Source organism: Pelophylax lessonae (genome assembly GCF_965119305.1).
Source record: "Pelophylax lessonae genome assembly, chromosome: 5".
Taxonomy (NCBI): Eukaryota; Metazoa; Chordata; class Amphibia; order Anura; family Ranidae; genus Pelophylax; species Pelophylax lessonae.
This window is the reverse complement of record NC_138772.1, coordinates 488,361,313-488,381,650: the sequence shown is the minus strand read 5'-3', so window position 1 is coordinate 488,381,650 and position 20,338 is coordinate 488,361,313. Positions and strand designations below refer to the sequence as shown.

Genomic DNA, 20,338 nt, shown 5'->3' with positions numbered 1-20,338 from the left:
ACGTCTGTCGATGAGCGCTAGAGAAAAATGGATTTTTGTAAAATCTTACCGTAAAATCCTTTTCTCTTAGCTCATCGACAGACGTAGTCCCCGCCCCTCTGTTTTGGAGTTGGGTTGGGTTAAATTCTCTAAGCACTGCTTTTTCACATAACTGATTTGCTGAGGCAGAGAGAGAGAGGATATACCCTCTGGGACTGCCCCTAGGGTGTGGCCAGAGCTTTTTAATTTCCTGTCTAGTCCTGCTCCTGCGGAGGTAACATAACCCGAAGGTGGTGTATCACCGAGGACTACGTCTGTCGATGAGCTAAGAGAAAAGGATTTTACAAAAATCCATTTTTTTTCATATCCTTAGAGAGTTCTTTGCCATGAGGTGCCATGTTGAACTTCCAGTGACCAGTAAGAGAGTGAGAGCGATAACACCAAATTTAACACACCTGCTCCCCATTTACACCTGAGACCTTGTAACACTGAGTCACGACACCGGGGAGGGAATTTGCTAATTGGGCCCAATTTGGACTTAGGGGTGTACTCACTTTTGTTGCCAGCGGTTTAGACATTAATGGCTGTGTTGAGTTATTTTGAGGGGACACCAAATTTACACTGCTCTACAAGCTGTACACTCACTACTTTACATTGTAGCAAAGTGTCATTTCTTCAGTGTTGTTGCTTGAAAAGATATAAAAATATCCGGAGTAAAGCTGTCCACATAGACCATCCTCCGCACCGCTGTCTCTCATTGCTGTCAGTCTGCAATCGTGACCGGGAAGACTGCCCAGCAGTAGGGCGATCTGAAAGTGAGGTTTGACATCTATGGCGGTGCGGAGGGCAGCTTTACCCCGGATGCCTGCATATTTAGATGTGCTTGCTTTTAATTATCAACCATGTGAGTTGCTAAATGTTGTACTTTCAAGTGTAACCATATTGCTACACTTAGAGGCTCCTCTCTTCTTTTCTACAGTATACTCAGTTGTCATATGATGCTACGTGTATATCAAGACATCGCTTGTTTATCAAGTCAAAGTTTATTAAAAAATTTTGCTTGTCTTGCAAAATGCTCTCAATCCAAATTTTTACTGTATATAGTGTTTGGGGGCTTTAAGTAATTTTCTAGCAAAAAAGTAGATTTTTACATGTAGGAACGAAGTGTCAGAATTGGCCCGGATGCGTTCGTACAAGGTGGTTGAGTATCAATGGTAACTTGGTATCAGCTTCTTGCAATTCCCCTTCAAGTTGTATTAAGTGACACTTTAAAAAAAAAAAAACACTGAGGTGAGTCTCTGACAGGAGAGACCCCATCAACGTCGCCTGTCATAAATACTTCCTCCTGCCTTTCAGCTGTAATGTACTCTAAGCTCCATGTGCATTCAAGGCAGCGCTCTGTGCTGTGATGTAACTCCAGTGCACCTGCGCAGTAATTACATCCTTGCAGTCTGGCCACTTAAGCGACCAGAGAGCCTGAACCTGGAAGGAAGTCCAGGCAAAGATGGATGCTTCTGTGACCAGCAGGAGCATTGACAGCTGAGTGCTGGACTTTTGTTTCACAGGTCAGCCTAGCGTATTATGCATAAACCACCTGGGTGCCTGTTAAATTTAGAAAAAAAAAAAAAAAAAAAGTTTATTGCGGCATTAATGTCTGCGCTCCGATTCACAGCAGTTCTGCTGCAGTACTCATTTTTAACTTGGGAGATGCTGATCAGTCTGCTGTAAAACAGGCTGAGGGTAAGGACTATTAACTGCAGCATAGAAAAATCAGGTCTCCTGCCCTGCCAGAAAGGGATAAGCTCTGCGGTAGAGTTGTGTAAATCTCATGTCTGTATGATTAGAAATACAAATCCTTTGACCGGAAAATCAGTTCTTGTGTATAAATATTTCATTTATGTGCCTTTTCTGTTTGCATGGAGTTCAGCTTTAATGCAATTTTTATTTGCTTAGAACTCGAGAGCTCCTAGAACTTGGCCTTGATAATGAAGACTCGGAGCATGAGAATGATGACGACACCAATCAGAGTTAGTACTTGTGAAATATTACTTTTGTTTCTGAACAACCGAATTTTAGAATAATCGTTTATTTAATCCTGGTAATGTTCAAGAGTTCAAGTTTATTTGCAGGAGCTTTGATCGGTTTTTAACAGTGGCTTCAGAATACTTGGATTAATGCCTACTTGCAGCAATTTTTTTTATTCATTTTTTTTTTTTTTAGTTTTGGATACAGTAGAGAAGAATTAACCTTTCTCTTTCGTTCATTGACGGACACAGCTCCAGGATCTTCTTAACCATTGGGTGATGCTGCCCCCTACAAGAGTAGGACACTAGGCAGGAAAATGCTTTAACACGCCTATGGGGCAGTCCCAGGGGATATACTCCCACACTCTGCTATAGGCATTAAGTTGTTTTTCTGCCTAGTCAGGAGTAAGGACCTTATGCCTTGCTGGGATCTCTGGTCCTAGCATTTTTTCCTTTTTTAATTGGAATTTTTTTTCCTCATTTTCTGTTCCAGTGAGAACTACAATCAACTGCTGCACTGACCGACGGACTGGCTATTCCTGATCCTTAATGTCTCCCCAGTCCGGCCAGCAAGTGCGCGCAGACCTCAGCTCCACGCTAGGTCGGCCGCAACATAGCCCCACTGGGCGGAGGCTAGCCTGCGAGATAAACGTTTCGCGAAGACGCATACGACCTGGTTGTGGCTTGGGTCAGTGTTCTTTCTGACAGCACCCCCATTCCGGTGGAGAGGTGTTCTGTCCAGAGTGGTGCCCACCCGCTATCACGGTATGGTAAGTAGTTGTGTCCCCCCCCACCCCTGCAGGGTTTGGGTGGACATATGCCCCTCCCTGGGATGGTGGGACCCCGGGTTTCCCTTCCTCTTCAGTCCTTCTAGGGTCACTGTGGGTCTTCCGTACCCCCCACAGGGAGGCACCTGTGAGTGTCCTGTAGCCACGCACCTTTCCTTGGATGGGATCTGTGCGACTGGGCCTCCTGCAAAATTTAGGCCGCGGCTTATGGCCTACTAGGCCATGCAGCCAGCTTGGCGTCTTCCTTGGAAGGGGGGGCGCTGTGTGGGTGGTCATCTTTTTGATGGCATGCCATCATTACTACGTAGGACACTTGCTTTTTTAGCGCTGCGGACCATCTAGGTACCTTGACTGCGCCTCCGTGTCATGGAGGGCGTTCCCTTTTAAGGGGGACATTTAATTTCATGTGGGCCTCTATGGAGGGGCTTGGAGGGTGACCCCCCCCCTTTGTTTTTTTTCGCAGGGTCCATTAGTGCGCCCTTGGATCGGCGTCCCCCTTGCAAAACCTGCCTGTTTTGTGTCTATGTATATAAGAAAAAAAAAATAGTGAATGGAGTTGCTGCTGCTGCATCTGGATGTAGGTCCTTTTTCTTTTAGTACCACAGGCCCTCCAAGGCGGCAATTGTGTTCCCCTTCTGCTACTTGACCATAATGTCACAAAACAGTGGGGTTGTCAAAAATGCACTCGTCTTGGTTATGTGGTGTCCTTTAGAGCATTCTCTGCAAGTGAGCTTTTTTTCCATCTATAATGGACTTGCCTGTTTCCAGGCTGCCTGAATCTACCTTGTGCTCGGTTAAGCCCTCACCTTTTACAACTCCGACTGATAGGAGGGTGAAGGCTCCGACCCGCCATATGTTCATTGTGCTATATGTTCATTCACTTAGGCGGGTATTATTGCCCTGGTGTTGCAAGCGCTAACGAGTAGGCTAAACTTTTATGCCGGGACCTGGAGGGGGGAGCAATTTTCCCTGCCTTTGTGGAGCTGGTGGACTGGTTGGTCCAGGGGCTACAGTTCTTTTCCTGTGATCCCCTTTACTGTGGCTCCTTTGGTCTTAGGCTGTGTGTGTATCAGCAACGGTGTTTTGGCTTGGTGTTTTGGCTGAAATACTGGTCTGCTGACCAGACTTATTAGAAGGCCTTATCTGATATCCCTTTGTGGGGGGTCACCTGTTTGGAGCGGCCCTGAATGACATCATTAAGGATTTCTCAGGGGTATAATTCTTTCCTTCCGCAGGCAACAAAGACCAGGAGCCCTGTCATAGATGTGGACCATTCTTCTCTGCTCATAAGACGTCGGATCCTAGGATCTCAAGACAAACGGCCCTTTCGGTCTCCTTTTTCCGGAAAGGTTCTTTCCCCCGACCTGCTTTGTCCCCAGACCACTTACAGGGCCTTTTGGGGCAGTGCAAGACTTGTTACTGCAAGGGGTGACTATCCCGGTTCCGATTTCGGAACGATTTTGGGGGTTTTAGTCAACCTTTTTACAGTCCCCAGGGAGGTAGGCAGGGTACATCCAATCCTGGACCTCAAGGCTTTAACCGCTTTGTGCAGGTACAGAAGTTCCAAATGAAATCCATTCGTAAGATAGTGACGTCCCTATATCAGGGGGATCTTCTAGCTTCTATCGATGCTTGGCCTTCATACTCCGATTTACGCCGGTCATAAGTGTTGGTTCTTTTTTGCCATTGGCAAGGAGCTTTCCCAGTTTATGGCGTTAGCCCTTGGCCTCACTTTCGCTTTTCGGGCCTTTCCGACAGTGTTGGCCCAGGTGCCGGCCTTGTTGCGTCAGCAGGGGATCGTGGTACTGGGGTACCTGGATGATCTTCTGGGAACAGTGTCCCCCACAGTTCCGATTGACTACGGGGAAAGTATTCTGCAAACTCTGGAGTCGTCCGGTGGGATTTGGATTTTCAGAAGTCTCTTCTGGTTCCGTCCACCAAGTTGGACTGTCTTGGCCTCTGGTCTCAACCTCAGTGTGTCTTGCCTCTGAACCAACTTCTGAACTTGCAGGATGCAATTCTGCTGCTGTTCAGCAGACGGTCGTCTTTCTAGACCTACATGTGTGGGCCTGACGGTTTCTACCTTTGAGATGGTCCTGTTGCACAGTTCCATTCAAGATCTCTGCGAAGACACTTCTGTCAAATGGGACAAGGTCCACAGTCTCTAGATAACCTGATCCTGTTGAGCTGGGGTACAAGAGGATCCCTGCATTAGTGGCTTCGTTCTCCGGCACGTCGACAAGGTTGTTATCTTCCTTTATACTGGACGGTGGTCACCTCGGATTCCAGCCTGTCCGGGTGGGGAGGTGTTCTCGGCACAGATTGTGCTCAGGTGGTCTGGATTCTGGAGGAGTCCAGACTGCCAATCAATGTACTTGAATTTCAAGTGTTCAGACCTTGTCTGTCTGAATCTTTGGACAATCGTCTTAGGCAAATCCAATCAGCCAATGTCAATCGCCAAAGGGCCACAATAAATGACCTGGTGGCTCGGGAAGTAGCCGGCATTCTAAAGTGTGCAGAACATTTGTTCCAGCCCTCTCTGCTGTACACTGTCCAGGAGGGGAAGATTCGCAGATTACCTCAGTCAACTGGTGTTGGACCAGGGGGAATGGTCACTTCATCCGAAGGTGTTCTTCAATTGTGTCTCCGGTGGCGTATTCCCAAGGTGTGCCTGTTGGCCTGTCCTCTTAACAGTAAGGTACAGAGACAAGTTCTCTGGATCCTCTAGCCGACGCCACAGACGCACTAGTGGCTCCCTGGGGTCAATATTTGCTGATTACGCCTTCTCCACCCTCAAGCTTCTGCGAAGCCTCCTGCGCAGGATCGAGGCAGAAGGTAATCCCCATCATTCTAGTGGCTCCAGACTGGTTTCGCCGGTCTTGGTACTCTGATCTGGTATGTCTGGTCGCCGCTGCTTCTTGGAGACTTCCTCTGAGATGATCTATTGGCCCAAGGGCCAAACTTCCATCCTGCTTTACAGTCACTGGCTTTAACGGCTTGGCTGTTGAAAGCCAGGTGCTGAAGGAAAGGAGGTTGTCTGAATCTGTGATTCCCATGCTGTTAAAGAGGAAGTTAACCCTCCTCTGCAACTTATACCTATGGGTAAGCCTATGATAAGGCTTACCTATAGGTACTGTAAATATCTCCTAAACATGTACAGTTTAGGAGATATTTACTTTGCATGCAGCCAGTGACATCACTGGTGCATGCGCTCTGAAGGAACGGCTGCTTGTGCTGTTCCTTCAGAGCCCCGTGCCGTGACCGTCGGCTCCCTACGTCATCGTGGCTCCAGCCAATCAGATGGCCGGATGCCGCAAACCCGGAAAAAGGGCGACAGAACATTTCACCCATGAGACAGGTGAGCGGTCGGCACTGCGAGGCTTCGTTCTAAGGTATTTCATAATGAGCTAGTAGACGACGCATACTAGCTCATGTGTTTTTGTCTTTCAGGTGTTTAAAAAAAAAAAAAAAAATTCTGAGGTTTACAACCTCTTTAAGGGCTAGAAAATCTACCTCTAGGAAGATTTACCATTGCGCATGGAAGATGTACATTGCATGGTGTGAGTCTCTTGAAGGTCATTCCTGTTCACTTTCAGTGGCTTGGCATTCCTCCAACGAGGTGTTGAGCAGCGCCTGGCCTTGGGTACCATCAAGGGCCAGGTTTTTCTGCCTTGGCGGTCATCTTTTACTGCCCTTTGGCTACGCATTCTTTATTTAGGGGGTTTGCCCCTTGGCTTCCCCTGTACAGTCTGTTGCCTCCGTGGGATCTCAATTTGGTGCGGTCGGTTCTCCAGTGACCGCCTTTCAAAGATATATTTTTGAGCTTCCTCTGCTTACATTGTCCCAGAAGGTAGCCTTCTTGGTGGTTATTACTTCTGCATGCAGGGTGTCTGAGCTGGCGGCGTTGTCTTGTCCACCTTACCTGGTGGGTCACAGAGATAAAGTGGTGCTTCGCCCTTGTCAGTCTTTCCTTCCCAAGGATGTCTCTAGTTTCTGAATGAAGACCTTGTGTTGCCTTCCCTGTGTCCTGAGCCTAAACATCCTAGGGAAATTGCCTTGCACTCTCTGGATGTGGGTCAGGCGCTTAGCGTGTACCTTGCTGCAACTGAGTTGTTTGGGAGATCAGCCTTACTGGTTTTCCTTACGGATGGACCTCGCAAAGGGTTGGTCGCGTCTGCCGTGACCATTTTCAGATGGATAAGACAGACGGTGTTGCAGGCCTATTCCATCAAGGGTCAGGTTCCTCTGTTCCCTATTAAGGCACTTTCTACGTGGGCGCTTAGTGCCTCTTGGGCTTTTCACCATCATACGTCAGTAATACAGGTTTGCAAGGCAGCCACCTGGTTGTCTGTGTACACTTTCACTAAATTTTATAAAGTTGATGTACTGGCATCTGCAGATGCTGCTTTTGGCTGCAAAGAGTTGCAGGCCGCTGTTTGAAAGGACCTGGTCCTCTTTGAGGGTGTATTGTTTTCAGGTGAGCTCCAGTTGTTACTGATTGAGCTCCATATTACCTGGTTTGCTAGGTTTAGCCTTTTGGGAAATTTTTCTGTTTTTTTTCCCCCACCCCTCATGTTTACCACTGCTTTGGGACATTGCAATGGTTAAAAAGATTCTGGAGCTGTGTCCATGAATGAACAAAAAATCCTTTTCTCTTCAGTTCATTGATGGACAAGGCACCCACCCCGCTATTGAGTGGAGTTATTTTTCTCCTGATCCTGCTTGCAACAAAACTGAATGCCCATAGCAGAGTGTGGGAGTATATATCCCCTTGGACTGCTTCATAGATGTGGTAAAGCTTTTTCCTGCCTGGTGTCCCTCTCTCTTGTTGGGGTCAGCCCAATGGTCAAGAAGATTCCGGTGCTGTGTCCGTCAATGAATATCCGAGAAAAGGATTTTATGGTAAGACAAAAATCCATTTTTTTCTTGGGTATTTTGGTCTATGGCCTCATTGAGGACATGTCCCTGTTATGTGACCTTCATTCAAGAAATTAGGGGGAGAGAGAGGAATCTGTCCCATAGACAGGAGGGCACAGACAGTTTTATACTTTATTCAGATTTTCAAACTCTTCTTTTCTTGTCCGAATTAGGATTTCTGTTTCTTTTCATAACAGAAATTTCTCTGGCTGAGGCTGTAACTCTTCCCTGCTGTATCCCGTACCTGCTGTATCCAAACAAAACAATGGCTCTAGTTGGGCTTTACCTATATTGAATAGTTTTCGTTTCTAAACTCCTATCATGGACAATAATAGAAGTAGTACATCCCAGGGCACAGGGTATCATCTCCATTATGAAAGTTTTTTTTTTTTATGCTGCCATCTTCAGGTGATTGAACACTGGCAAAATGACAGGAAGTCCCCTCCCCGCCAGGCAAGGCTTCAGTTTTTTTGCTGTTTTAAGATGGTCAGGTGTGTGCAGTCTCTGCCTGAAAAATAGCTAGTTTCTTGGTGGTTCCTTCCTTCCTGGAATTAGGAGACTGGCCTTTTCTGCATTGATTTGCTATAGCTTTTCTACTGCTTTTCTACCCTGCTTTTGAGGCTGCCTGTCATGTTACTGGTCTGAACTTGACCCAGCGGAGCAGCACACTGTGCAAGCGCATATTGCCTTGCCAACCATTGGGGTACTCCTACAGGTCCAAGGCAGTGATCCCCAGTTGTGGTGTCAAATCTGTGAAGGCCCTTGTGGCATTGCCTGCCATGATGGGTGAAGATTGGATCCCCTGCAGGGTCCTGCAACTTGAATAGGGAATGCCCTGGGGTAGTCCTGCTATAGTAACCTTTTTTTTTCCTTCTCTGGTAACCAATCCCCCATTTCTCCCCCGATGGGACAGGAAAAGCTTGTGGCCCAAAAAGTTTTTTTTGGTTGATTGTTTCTTTGCTGTATGGTCTCCCAGGCTGCTAAGTTCTACATGGCAGTAGCAGAACTTACGGGTAATCTGGCTAAGTCACGGCCCCCTGCACTTTACTGATTAGGCCACATGCCCATGTGCAGTACGGCCAGTGATGTCACTAGTTGGGCACCAGTGGCAGCCATATTGTATTCCCATGTAAGGCAGCAGTGTGGGTTCTTGTGGGACTACAGGTTGCAACAGAACGGTTGTCTTTTGGAACTACAGGTCACAGCAAGCCAATTGCCATTGTGGGACTACAGGTCGCAGCAAGTATTTAGGAAGCCACACAACTTTTCCTAGTGAAGCACTGTCGGAATTAGAAGGGGTCAGATCAAGGGTCACCAAGCTCACTAGTGCTTAGTGATTTAGTGCCTTGGGTTGGTCTTGGCTGACCCAGGCCACTGTTCCCAGAAAGGGTCCTTATGTATTGGTCAGCAGGCCGTGTCTCTTAGACAACAGAGAGGAGGTAGAGGTTAGGTTTTTATATTTCTTTCATTCATGGACGGACACAGCTTCTGGTATTCTTAACCATTGGGTTATACTGCCCCCTACAAGAGTAGGACACTAGGCAGAAAAAAATTCTGGCTACACCCATGGGCAGTCCCAGGCGGTATACTCCCCCCCTCTCTGCTATAGCCACTATAGGTTTTTTTTTCCTACCTAGTCAGGAGTAGGAACCTAGTTCTCTGCTGGGATCTTCGGTCCTGACAATTTTTTCTTTTTAAATTTAATTTTTTCCAATCTTTGTTGTTTTGTTCCTGTGAGAATCTGCAATCAACTGCTGGACTGGGGGACAGACTAGATATTCTTTTTACAAGAGCCAGAGGGTCCTTCCAGTCTGGCCAGCGCACGGGAGGTTGGTCGCGACACAGCCCAACTGGATGGGCGCTGACCTGCGAGTTAAATGTCTTGCGAGGAGCGCATACGACCTGGCCTCGACCCGAGTCACAGCGTTCGTCCTGGCCGTCAGCCACCCATTCCGATATAGAGGTGGTCTGTTTGAAGCGGTGCCCACCCGGTTTCCATGGTATGATAAATGGCTTTTCCCCCTCTTCCCCTGGAGGGTTTCGGGGTGGACGTGGGCTCCTCCCTGGGACGGTGGGACCCCCGGGTTCCCCTCTTTTCCTCCCAGCCCCTCTAAATTTCAGTGGTCACTGTGTGTCTGCTGCCCCCCCCCCCCCAAGAGGGGGGCTTGTTGGGGTTGCTACTGGCCGGGTTTTTCCTGGTGAGCAACGGGGGGTTGAGCAGGGTTCCCTGCCACCCTGGGGGTTAGGAACTAGGGCAGGGATGTCCTCTAGGCTCCCTTCTGCTGTTGTTGGGCTGGGGGAGCAGATGGATTTGCATCCGCGGGTCCGCACTTCACGCGGCTGGATCCAGCCGAAAATTTAGGCCGCGGCTTTGCGGCCTACTGGTCGGGAGCTATGTGGGGCCTCCCCAGTGAGGGTGGCTGAAGCCACTACCCTCTGTTTGGGCATCTTCCCTCCCCTTCGCTGCCCCTGTGTGGTCGGCTCCGTTGGGGCTCGCGCCCAAGTAGCTGGGCGTCCATAAAAATTTAGGCCGCGGCCCACTAGGCTATGCAGCCGAGTTGAGCGCCCCCGTGTGTGTGTGTGTGTGTGTGTGTGTGTGTGTGGGGGGGGGGGGGGGGGTGGTGTAAGTCCTCCGCTGGCCCTATTGCCTGGGATTGGTGCACTTGCGGCTGTGGCTCCACAAAAGTTTAGACTGCAGCTTGTGGCCTACTGGGCCATGCGGCCAGCTTGGCGCGCCTCCTTTGAATGGGGTGGCGCTGTGGGGGCAGTCTATTTTGACGGCGGCCATGCCAAAGTAGCTGGCGAAAAAGCACCCCCCCCCCTGCCTTTCCCTGTCTAATCAGTCTCATCAGATCCTGAATTTGATTCGGCCCCCACGGATTGGGTCACCCTGATGGGTATGCAATCATGCGCCCAGAATACTCGAATAGTGAGGATGATTCCTCCACATCTGCAATCGCGCAGGTGGACCCACTGATTGTATTTGTGCGTGAGCCTTTAAGATGGGCAGGTTCCCTTTGGCACTCACAAACAACCTAGAGTGGCAAAAGGGCATCCCCCTTCCCCACCTAACTTTACAGAATTGTCGCGAAAGAGTAAAAACGACTGAAGCGTCCCCTTGGGGCACCTAAGCGGTTTGCTAGGCAATACCCCTATGAAGAGTCCCTTTTCAAAAAGTGGTCTGTTCAACTAGTGGTGGACCCTCTGGTTTCCAGGTTAACAAAGTGAACATGATTCCGGTTAAAGAGTCTCCAGCCTTAAAGCGGTTGTAAACCCTATTAAAAAAAAAAGAAAAAAAAAAAAACCTGCAAGACAAAGGCATAATGAGCTAGTATGCATCGCATACTAGCCCATTATGTTTAACTTACCTTAAAACGAAGCCCCGACACAGACCCCCGGACATCGATGCGGGCGCTGCCATGATCCCTCGTCGTCTCTTCCGGGTTCGGCGGCTCCGGCGCGCTGATTGGCCGAAAGAGACGGCTCCAGCGCGCTGATTGGCCGGAGCCGCGATGACGTCAGCGGGAGTGATTTTTCCGGCAAGCTCCCGGCAAGTTAATTGAAGGTCCCCCCGGACCTTCAGAGCGCATGCGCCGCTCGCGCGAGCATGCAATGTAAATATCTCCTAAACCGTGCCGGTTTAGGAGATATTATTTGTACCTACAGGTAAGCCTTATTATAGGCTTACCTGTAGGTAAAAGTGTCAAAAAGCGGGATACAACTGCTTTAAGTACCCGGCTGACAACCAAGGCCGAGGCTGTGGCCCGCAATATGTTCATCCTGGCTGGCTTGGAATTGAGGCTAGTGTTTAGCATTGCCTTGGTGTCGGCTTGTCCTTTTGGCTAAATTTCTGGTCTGCGGACCACACTTAACTGCTTGCCGACTGCTCACAGTATATTTACTGCGGCAGTCGGCCCCTCACAGGCAGAGTGACGTAGGTCTACGTCGCTCGCCTGTGAGGCTCTGGGGAGCGAGCGCGCGCCCGCGCGGTCACGGACCCCACCGCGCGTGTGACCAGCGGACCCGATGTCCGCCGGTCACTCGGCGATCGGCGGGGGAGAGGGAGAATGTCAGGCAGCTTGTGTAAACAAGCCACCTGTCATTCTCCTCGCTGTAAAGACACTGATCACTCGGATCTAGTATGTAGATCCGTTGATCAGTGTCCTTACAGCTCAAGCCACAGCCAATCACAGTAGAAAGCACACCCCTAGGGACACACACAGCCCCTCCCTCCCAAATAAAGTTAACCACTTCACTACCAGTGTATTTTTACAGTAACAGTGCATATATATAGCACTGATTACTGTAGAAATGTCACTGGTAACCCCAAAAATGTCAGTCAAGGGTCCGATCTGTCCGCCCCAATGTCGCAGTACCGCAAAAAAAATCGCAGATCGCCGCCATTACACGTTAAAAAAAAAACACCAAATATGACAGAAATCTTTCCCTTTGTTAGTAAACGCGATAACTTTTGCGCAAACCAATCAAAATACGCTTTTTGCCATTTTTTTTTTTTACCAAACATAGGTAGCATAAAACAAATTGGCCGAAAATTTTAAAAAATTTTGATTTTTACTTTTTTTTTGGGGAATTTCATATAAAAAAATGTGAAAAATATTATTTTTGCAAAATTTACGCTCTTTTTTTGTTTATAGCGCAAAAAGTAAAAATCGCACGGGTGATCAAATACCACCAAAAGAAAGCTCTGTTTGTGGGAAAAAAAGGACGCCAAATTTGTTTAGATACAGCATCGCATGACTGCGCAATTGTCTGTTAAAGTCACGCAGTGCCGAATCGCAAAATACCCCCTGGTCGTTTAGCAGGAAAATCCTCTAGGGGTTAAGTGGTTAAAAAAAAAAAAAAAAAAAAAGCCCTGTCCTTTCTTTTTAAGAAGATCACTTGTTTGAGCTACCCTGGATGGACCTCATTAAGGGTCTCAAAGGGGGGAAGAGTACCTTTCTTCCACAGGCTACTAAGGGAAAGGACCCTCGTCGCAGACGTGGGCCCTCCGTTTTCAGCTCATGTGTTTTTTTTTGTTTTTTTTTTCGTCCCTCAGGAACGATCCGGATACAAGATCCGAGTTTCGTGCTCCCCTCCCGAAAGGTTCTTTCTTTCCAACGTGCTACAATCCCCAGTCCGCTTACAGGCCCTCTTTGGGATGGTGCAAGATCTCTTGCTTCAAGGGCCGATTCTCCCAGTTCTGATTGCGGAGCGTTTTCAGTGGTTTTACTCAACCTGTTTACAGTCCCTAGGAAGGAGGGCAAGGGGAGTCCAATCCTGGACCTCAAGGCACTAAACTGCTTGTGCGGGTGCAGAAGTTCAGGATGAAGTCCATTCGCACAGTGGTGGCTTCCCCATATCAGGGGGATTTTCTTGCCTCTATAGACATCAAAGATGCCTACCTTCACTTTCCAATATGTGTCGGTCACCAACGCTTCCCCCGCTTTGCAGTGGAAGAGGAACATTATCAGTTTGGGGCGTTACCATTTGGTCTCGCCTCTGCTCCCCGGGTCTTTACTAAAGTGTTGGCCCCGGTACTGGCATTGTTCACGCCAGCGGGGCTTTGCAGTCTTGGGCTATTTATATGATCTCCTCTGCGAGCAGTGTCTTCTGCTACACTGGTGGATAACCTGGAGATAATACAAACTCTAAAGGAGTTGGCTGGATTCTGAATCTTCAGAGGTCCACCTTGGTCCCTTCCACGAACCTAGACTATCTGGGGCTGACTCTGGACTCAGCCTTAGCCAGAGTATTTCTTCCCCTGGACAAATTTCAGACACTGTAGGTTGCAGTTTGTCTCCTGCTGACCAGCAGATGGTCGTCCTTCTGGACTTGTATGCGGGAGCTGGGCCTGATGGTGTCAACATTTTGAGGCAGTCCAGTTTGTGCAGTTCCATATGAGGTCCCTGCAACATTAGATTCTCTTCACATGGGACAAGAATCTGCAGTCTCTGGACAACCAAAGCCAGCTGAGCCGGGGTAAGAGTGTGTCCCGGATTTGGTGGCTTCATGCTCGGGCAGGGCAAAATTCTTCCTAACCTTGTATTGAACAGTGTTCAGCACAGATGCCAGCCTGTCCATGTGGGGAGATGTTCTCGGCAGAAGTTCTTGAGAGGGTCTGGACCCTGGAAGAATCCAGACTTACTGATCAGTCTCCTGAGTTACGAGAGACCAGGCTGTGCCTGAAACATTGGATGGATCGTCTACAATGCTGTCCAGTGTGCATTCATTCTGACAATGCCACAGTCCTGGCTTATGTCAATCTCCAAGGGGGCACAAGTGTCCTGGCAGCTCTGGAGGTAGCCGGCATTCTCAGGTGGGCAGAACATTTTTCTTTCCAGCCCTCTCTGCCGTTCACTTTCCCAGAGTGGAACATTGGCAGGCAGATTACCTCAGTCGGCAGGCGTTAGACTAGGGAGAATGGTGTCTTTATCCGGAAGTGTTTCCTCTGTTGTGTCTCTGGTGGGGCACCCCCGAGGTGGATCTGTTGGTGTCTCGGCTCAACAGAAAGGTACATAGGTTCGTGGCTCAGTCACGGGATCTTTTGGCAGGAGCCACCAACGCGCTGGTGGCCCTATGGGGTCAGTATCATCTGATTTACGCCTTCCTCCTCTCAACTTCTGCCAAGACTTCATCAGTGTCGAGGCACAAGGGATTCCATTCATTCTAGTGGCCCTGGACTGGTCTCACCGTGCCTGGTACGCTGACCTGGTGCGGCTGGTTGCCGACGTTTTCTTGGAGGCTTCCCCTTAGGGAGGATCTGCTGTCCCAGGGGCCAATGATCCAGCCTGCTTTACAGTCGCTGGTTTTGACAGCTTGGCTGTTGAAAGCCAGGTGCTGAAGGATAGAGGTTTGTCTGAATCGGTGTTTCCTACCTTGTTAAAGCTAGGAAATCTACTTCTTGGAAAATCTATCATCGTACATCCATTGCGTGGTGTGAATCCCTTGGGGTGGTTCCTCGCTCTTTTTTGATCTTGACCTTCATTCATCGGGGGGTTGAACAGACGTTGGCCTTGGAGTACTATCAAGGGCTAGATGTTGGTCTTGGCAGTCTTCTTCCAACGACCCTTGGCTACAGCTCTGGTCTGTACCTCTCTTCAGGGTGTTCGGCACTTGGTCCCTCCAGTGTGGTCTTTGCCGCCTTGGGACCTCAATTTTGGTACTTTCGGTTCTCCAGCAGTCTCCCTTTGAGAATCTTCCGGGGTCTCCCCTGCTTGCGCTGTCCCAGAAGGTGACCTTTTTGGTGGCTATCACCCCTGCGTGCGGGGTGTCGGATGGACCTCGTAAAGGGTTGTCCGCTTCCTCTGCGACCATTTCTAGATGGATCAGAGAGACGGTGGTTCAGGCCTTTTCCATCGGGGGTCAGGTTCCTCCTTTCCCTGTCAGAGCGCACTCTCCTAGGGCGCTTAGTGCCTCCCTGGGCATTCCTTCATCAGGTGTCAGTGACACAGGTTTGCAAGGCAGCCACCTGGTCGTCGTTGCACTTTTTTTTACAAAGTTTTTATAAGTGGATGTGTTGGCATCTGCGGATGTTTCCTTTGGCCGCAAGGTTTTGCAGGCTGCTGTTTAGATGACTTGGTCCTCTTTGAGGCTATTTTTCATTTTTATTTTTTTCTCAGGTGGGCTCCAGTTTTTTGGTTGAGCCCTTGTTGGCTGGATGGCTAATGTTTAGCCTTGGGAATTTTTTTTGCTTTTTTTTTCCATCCCCTCATGTATTTACACTGCTTTGGAACATCCCAATGGTTAAGAATACCAGAAGCTGTGTTCGTCAAAGAGAAAATAGGATTTATGACTTACCGTAAAATGCATTTCTCTGATACTCATTGTCGGACACAGCACCCACCCCTCTGTGGAGTTCTAATTCTCCTGACCCTGCTTGTAACAAAACTGAGTGGCTATAGTGGATAGAGGTAGTATACCCCCTGGACTGCCCATGGGTGTAGCCAGAATTTTTTTCCTGCCTAGTCTTACTCCTGTAGGGGGCAGTAGAACTCAATGGTTAAGAATACCAGAAGATGCGTCTGTCAATGAACATCAGAGAAATGGATTTTACGGTAAGTCAAAAATCGCATTTCTTCAGGTTGGGGGGGGGGGGGGGGGGGCGGAGGAACCTACATGGAGCCCCATGTATTCCCTCGGGGGAGGGGGCGGGAGGTCAGTGCAGCTCCGATTCCCTCCACCTATCTATCGCCGTAACTTCTGGAGCACTTTCTTCAAGTTTCTTTGTGACTGGTGAGGAATTTGCATCAGCTTTCAGGAATACTTACTAGCTTGGACCAACTTGGTTGCATGTGGAAGCCTTCCCTCTCCTCCTGTTTTCTGTTAACTGAAGAGGACAAGTGGAGGATGAGGTAGAGAAAGGCGAGAATGTTCTGGTCGAAGAGGGTGCAGAGGAATCCTCTCCCGAGGAATCTACTCCTGAAGAGCCCCAAGGTCAGGGTTTATCTCAGACCTAAAGGCCTTTGTGAGTTTTCTTGTACAAATAGTCCAGAATAATTTGAAGTTTCTACCAGAGGGCACAGAATTTGGACCATGGCATCTTCCACAACATCCTCAATCCTCTCCTGTATATTGTTAAATGACGAGAGAGGGGGCCGTATCTAGTGGAGATAACCAAAACCAGAAGAAAAAAACCTTGAAGATTTCCCACGTGTTCTTAGCATTGGAGACTTGAAAGACTTGATTTAACAACTTGTATTGGGGGTCTTGTCCGTCCACGTGTGCAGGATCTTATGGCTGAAAGGTAGGTCAGTGAATTACCCTCCCAGAACCATGTGGAACATTTACCCTTCAAGGTGAATGTTTGTTTGGTCCTGCTTCAGCTAATTACATCCAGAAGGTGGTTTTGGGTAAGAGTACTCTGTAACCCTATAAAAAGAAGGCAAAGTCTAGAGTTCAAAAGGAGTAAATAATACAGGCTCGGTTGTCAATGGAAGTAAAAAAAATGATATGGAGTCTGTGATCAGTGGGAGTGAGAAGTAGTGCCCCATTGTTGTCATTGGGAAGAATTTGTCCCACCTTTTGGGGTCTGTGAACGGAATGGTGTGGCATTGTTGGTGCTAGTGCTTTGCATCCATAGCAGTAAGTGTGCCAAAAAGGCTGGGTAAAGGCAAGCAAAGGGCTGCGGTTTGGATACCCTACTTTAAAGCATAGTTATGAAATTGTCTAATATAGTCTATGGGAACATCTGTAAAACACACACGTATTTTTATTGTCAGGTTCTACATTAAATGACAAGGATGAAGATACGCTACCTGCTGAGACTGGCCAGAATCACCCGTTCTTCCGTCGCTCTGATTCTATGACCTTCTTGGGTTGCATTCCACCAAATCCTTTTGAGGTTCCTCTTGCAGATGCCATCCCACTTGCTGACCAGCCACATCTCTTACAGGTATTAATATAAGCAGCTCTTGTGCTTTCCACTTATAATCCTCCACTTGTATCTGCCTGCCCTCCTTATCAAACTAGAAAATAGACCATGATAAACCATCTCTTTTGCTAGGCTTGCCATTATCTTCTATGATTGGGTGGCTTCACATTGCTGTAGGTCTGGGAGTTATTTGACTATGCAGGTGGCTTTACGTGGACCATCTTAAATTGAAAGTGTGTTTTAGAAATTGTGTTGTATGCTCCTATCCATTGTTTGGTAAAAGTGGTACTGATTTTTACAATCTAATTTATCATCACCTATTTAGCCCAATGCTCGGAAGGAAGACTTGTTTGGCCGACCTAGTCAGGGCCTGTATTCATCTTCAGCTAATAGTGGAAAATGTCTGCTTGAAGTGACGGTGGACAGAAACTGTTTGGAGGTAAGCATGCAAAAGCCCTCTTAGTCATATTTTGGTATGTTTTACAAGAAAGAAAACCTGATTCAAGGATTTTTTTTTTCACTCTGTGCCCCCGTTTATAAAGTATTTTAAAGACATGCTTACTCTGTCAGCACTACACCGCTCATTGTTGTGTAGTCCCAGCCTTCGCTCCTCTTCCGGTTGAATGATGTCAAGTGTCGTCATTCAGCCACTTCTGAATTAAGACCTCAAGTAAAATGCCCCCTTTGCAGTTCTCTGCACCAAAGGGCCGGCCTGCTGCCGGAAGAAGACTGGGGTAAGATGTTACAAGGAGTGACCTGCTCAATTTGCAGTTAAGTGTTTGGTGAAGTAGCATACTTGTATAGTGTTTGATGAAAAAAGGTGACTGGAGGGATCTCCAGCTGATTGACAGCCTCAGTTCTGTTCCTGTGTGCTATGTGGAGGGGGGTGTGTTCCTCCCCTCCAATCAGCTCTCAGATCTCTCCTCACTGAGCTCTGCAGTGTGTAACTTCAGCTCTCCGCCCCCTTTTTTCTGAATGCTCCGACAAACTTTATAAATTCTGGACTTTGAACTGATGTAGAGAAGAGAAGACCGCAGACAAAAAGGTACAACTTACGCAGGAGCATTTGTTTCACCTCACTGGGTATATGTAAGGTTTTGCAACCACTTTAAGGATGTTGTTTATATGTATCGTATTTTTGTTAGGTTTTGCCTACCAAAATGTCCTATGCTGCTAACCTGAAGAATGTAATGAGCATGCAAACCCATCAGAAAGAGACAGAGGAAACCATTGCACCTCAGGAAGAAATGGACAGCTCAAAGCCAGGACCATCAGCACATGATCTGGCTGCTCAGTTAAAGAGCAGCTTGCTGGCAGAGATTGGGCTGACGGAGAGTGAGGGCCCTCCTCTGACTTCATTCAGGTACACTGCTCTGCTATCAGCTTAGTTATATATGGGATGTCCTGTCTCTATTTCTATTTATGTATCTCTGTGCAGAGATAGCTTTCCAGTGTTGCTTCCTTATCTTTATCACCATTTTCTAATGTAATGGATTTCCTTGCTACCAGCCAAGAGTATAAAGACTTGATGCATATTCCTGGGCTTTAGGTTTCTTTTTTTTTTTTTTTTTTATTTACTTTCACTGTGTTGGCTAGTCTAAACACCAACTTGGCTAGCGTTTTAATTCCGAAGATATGAATGCCTATGACCATATATGGGAGTTGTTGTGTCCCTAGTCCTAAGAATAAAACCCATACCCCTACTGCTTTATATATGACTGTTTCCTAGATGTGCCTTTTCAATTCACGTTTCTTACTGAAAGTTTTAGTCAAGGTCTCTCTGCAGACCCAAAGTACATGAAACAGCCACAATATTGTTTGCAAACCAAGGCCATGTGATCTGTACCTAGGTGTTGGGAGATAGGAGGCAGCTCAGAAACAGCGATTTTATATTCTTATTATAAAATGTACTTTTTTGCTCATTGTTATGTGGTAGTGAAACTTTTCATTCTCAATTTATTTGTAGTTGATATTTTAATGATTGGTCTCCTGTAAGTACAATACAAAGTCCTCCATTTTTATTTTTTTGAGACAATCTATGGAGTATTTTGGCTTTTCCAGCTGCTGCAGTTTAGAAAATTTCTTCAGCCTATAGATATGAAATTCCCACTTGACCTGGTTTATACTTATGCAAAATGTGTGAAGGCGCCTAATACCCAACTACAAAAAACTCTGGATTAAAAACTGTTGCCCCTTTTAAATGTGATAAACGCATAAAAATGTGAAAAAAATATAAGGAAGGTGATTTTTGATTATATATGCATCCGTAAATGTGCATAGACTCCAAAAAATGAATGAACAATAATGTAACTTGCAGCGTCTATGGCAGGGTTTCTCAACCAGGGTTCATCCTGAGGTTTGTTAGGGGTTCCTTGAGCAATGGGCAATTTCTACCTCTCAGGTAAGTTTCCAATGAAACCATTGTTCCTTTTAGCTATCTGTAAGGGGGTAATTCTCCCCAATGATGACAAGAGTAAGGAGCATTCTTCCCACTGACTGTCACACTAATGTGTCATGAGTTGTAAATTTTTAATTTTTATCAGGGGTTCACCGAGACCAGAAATTTCAAGGGTTCCTCTGTGTTGAAAGGGTTGAGAATGGCTGATCTCTGAACTATGTATCCATAAATGTGCATTAAAAAATTACATATAAATAAGACCCGATCATCAAAGTGTATGTAACTATAAAGTGTTTACGTGCATACATTCCATCAGTGAATATGCAACACAATATAATAATCATATATTCTGCATGATACACAAATCACTGTGTACACTGAAAGTGCTCATGTGCATAAATGAACCAAATAGCAAAAAGTGAATAAAAGTTTAACATATAATTAAGATTCAGACTTCCTGATGGTGCTACTCAGCAAAATGTATTGTGGTCTGTTTACCACCTAAGCTTCCGGTTATCCAGTGACGTCCCTTCCTGCACTATCGTGGAACGCACGCCGGCTACGGCCTTGGAGTGATTAGGTGAAGGGTGAGTCAGCTGGTTACATGGAGTGGGGATGCAATTCCTACTTTGGCGGTTCTCACTAGTGCCAGTCTGGGCACTTCTCTTTGTAAGCACATTACCATGAGATTGTTTTATTGGCTCCTCAAAAACAGAGTTGCACGATTTTTATCTGTTTGGCCTTGGCTTTCATGTACGTCTCGGTTATTGGAGAGGAGCGAGAACGTGGTGTATTGGATTTGGCACCCAGTTATTTGAAAGGCGATTTAGGTCCCAGTGGCATTTTAGTGTGGATTGGCTCT

General features: G+C 47.3%; 1 protein-coding gene across 15 annotated transcripts in view; it reads left to right on the top strand.

Moving 5' to 3' along the window:
• The window catches only part of UBR5 (ubiquitin protein ligase E3 component n-recognin 5), a 161,825-nt gene that overhangs the window by 95,561 nt on the left and 45,926 nt on the right, over positions 1-20,338 (top strand). For all 15 annotated transcript variants that reach the window (XM_082257864.1, XM_082257859.1, XM_082257869.1 and 12 more), the window contains 4 exons: positions 1,933-2,006; positions 16,927-17,099; positions 17,404-17,517; positions 18,224-18,441. In XM_082257864.1, coding sequence (XP_082113990.1) covers positions 1,933-2,006; positions 16,927-17,099; positions 17,404-17,517; positions 18,224-18,441 — 579 coding nt within the window. The remainder of the gene's footprint in view (positions 1-1,932; positions 2,007-16,926; positions 17,100-17,403; positions 17,518-18,223; positions 18,442-20,338) is intronic.